At 40.7% G+C, this 934-nt stretch overlaps 1 protein-coding gene across 1 annotated transcript in view; it reads left to right on the top strand.

The window, feature by feature from the left end:
* LOC146558614 (uncharacterized) overlaps nt 1-454 on the top strand; it is a 2907-nt gene extending 2453 nt beyond the window's left edge. The window contains exons 5-6 of the mRNA XM_085247801.1: nt 1-41; nt 148-454. The exon at nt 1-41 is cut by the window's left edge and continues 95 nt beyond it. Of these exons, the coding sequence (XP_085103927.1) occupies nt 1-41; nt 148-338 (232 nt within the window). The 3' untranslated portion in view covers nt 339-454. The remainder of the gene's footprint in view (nt 42-147) is intronic.
* The last annotated feature ends 480 nt before the right edge of the window (nt 455-934 follow it).

Genomic DNA, 934 nt, shown 5'->3' with positions numbered 1-934 from the left:
CCTGAAGACAGTGGATGGAAACATGTTCACCCATATGCCTGGTAAGATAACTGCCAGCATGCCCTTTCCCTGTCCTATTTTCCCAGGAACAAGTATTGGCGGCAGGATGCTGTTGTCGTGATAATCATTTTTTCTGATCTGTGTTAGTTCTAAAGAAGTTGTACCTCCATGACAACCCTTGGCAGTGTGACTGTAACATTAGCCCACTGGTGCGGTGGATGGGTGACACCAAGGCCACGCTTTCACCACGGCACAGCCCAAAGTGCGTGACTCCTCAAGAGCTCAGAAATAAGAGCCTCAGCAGCCTGCAAATTGATAAACTGCTCTGTCACACTTAACAGTATAGATGAGGATCACAGCGTGGGCTGGGACTCATAGAGATTTTTTTTTTGAGTAGACTGGGTGGCAGAATAACCCTCTATGATATTTTTAAACTGCAATATATTACTGTCTTTCTCTAAAATATTGTATCATGTTTGCTTTAAATGGCTAAAAATCTAGAATAAAATGCCACACTTTTAAACTAAGACTGCGATGCTTTGTTTTATAATAACATAATATAATAATAATATTACTCTTTATTTAGGTTTCTCACAAAAGTGGTGTTGGATGTTTTCCAATTTGGGTAAATGGTAAATTTTCCACTCAATGCCCTTTATGAAACTTGCCTCATTCACACAACCACTTTTAACTATGCTTTTTCTACATAAGCGCTTTCTATCTAACATTAACACACATTCACAAACCGATGGAGAGCAACTTGGGGTTAGTGTTTTGCCCCAAAATTATTTGACATGCAGACTGGAAAACCCAGGGATTAGAAGATCGCCTGCCCTGCCTGGCAAAATAACTGCCAGCCTGCCTGGTTTACCTCCTGAGCCACAGCCACCCTCAACTTTGACCCTTACTTCTTTTTTTTTTTTTCTTTATCATG

This window comes from Mchenga conophoros, linkage group LG15, assembly GCF_057382185.1.
Source record: "Mchenga conophoros isolate Kocher_MC1m ecotype Shallow Benthic linkage group LG15, M_conophoros_male_GT1.1, whole genome shotgun sequence".
NCBI classification, from domain to species: Eukaryota; Metazoa; Chordata; class Actinopteri; order Cichliformes; family Cichlidae; genus Mchenga; species Mchenga conophoros.
This window is presented reverse-complemented; position numbering and strand designations above follow the sequence as displayed.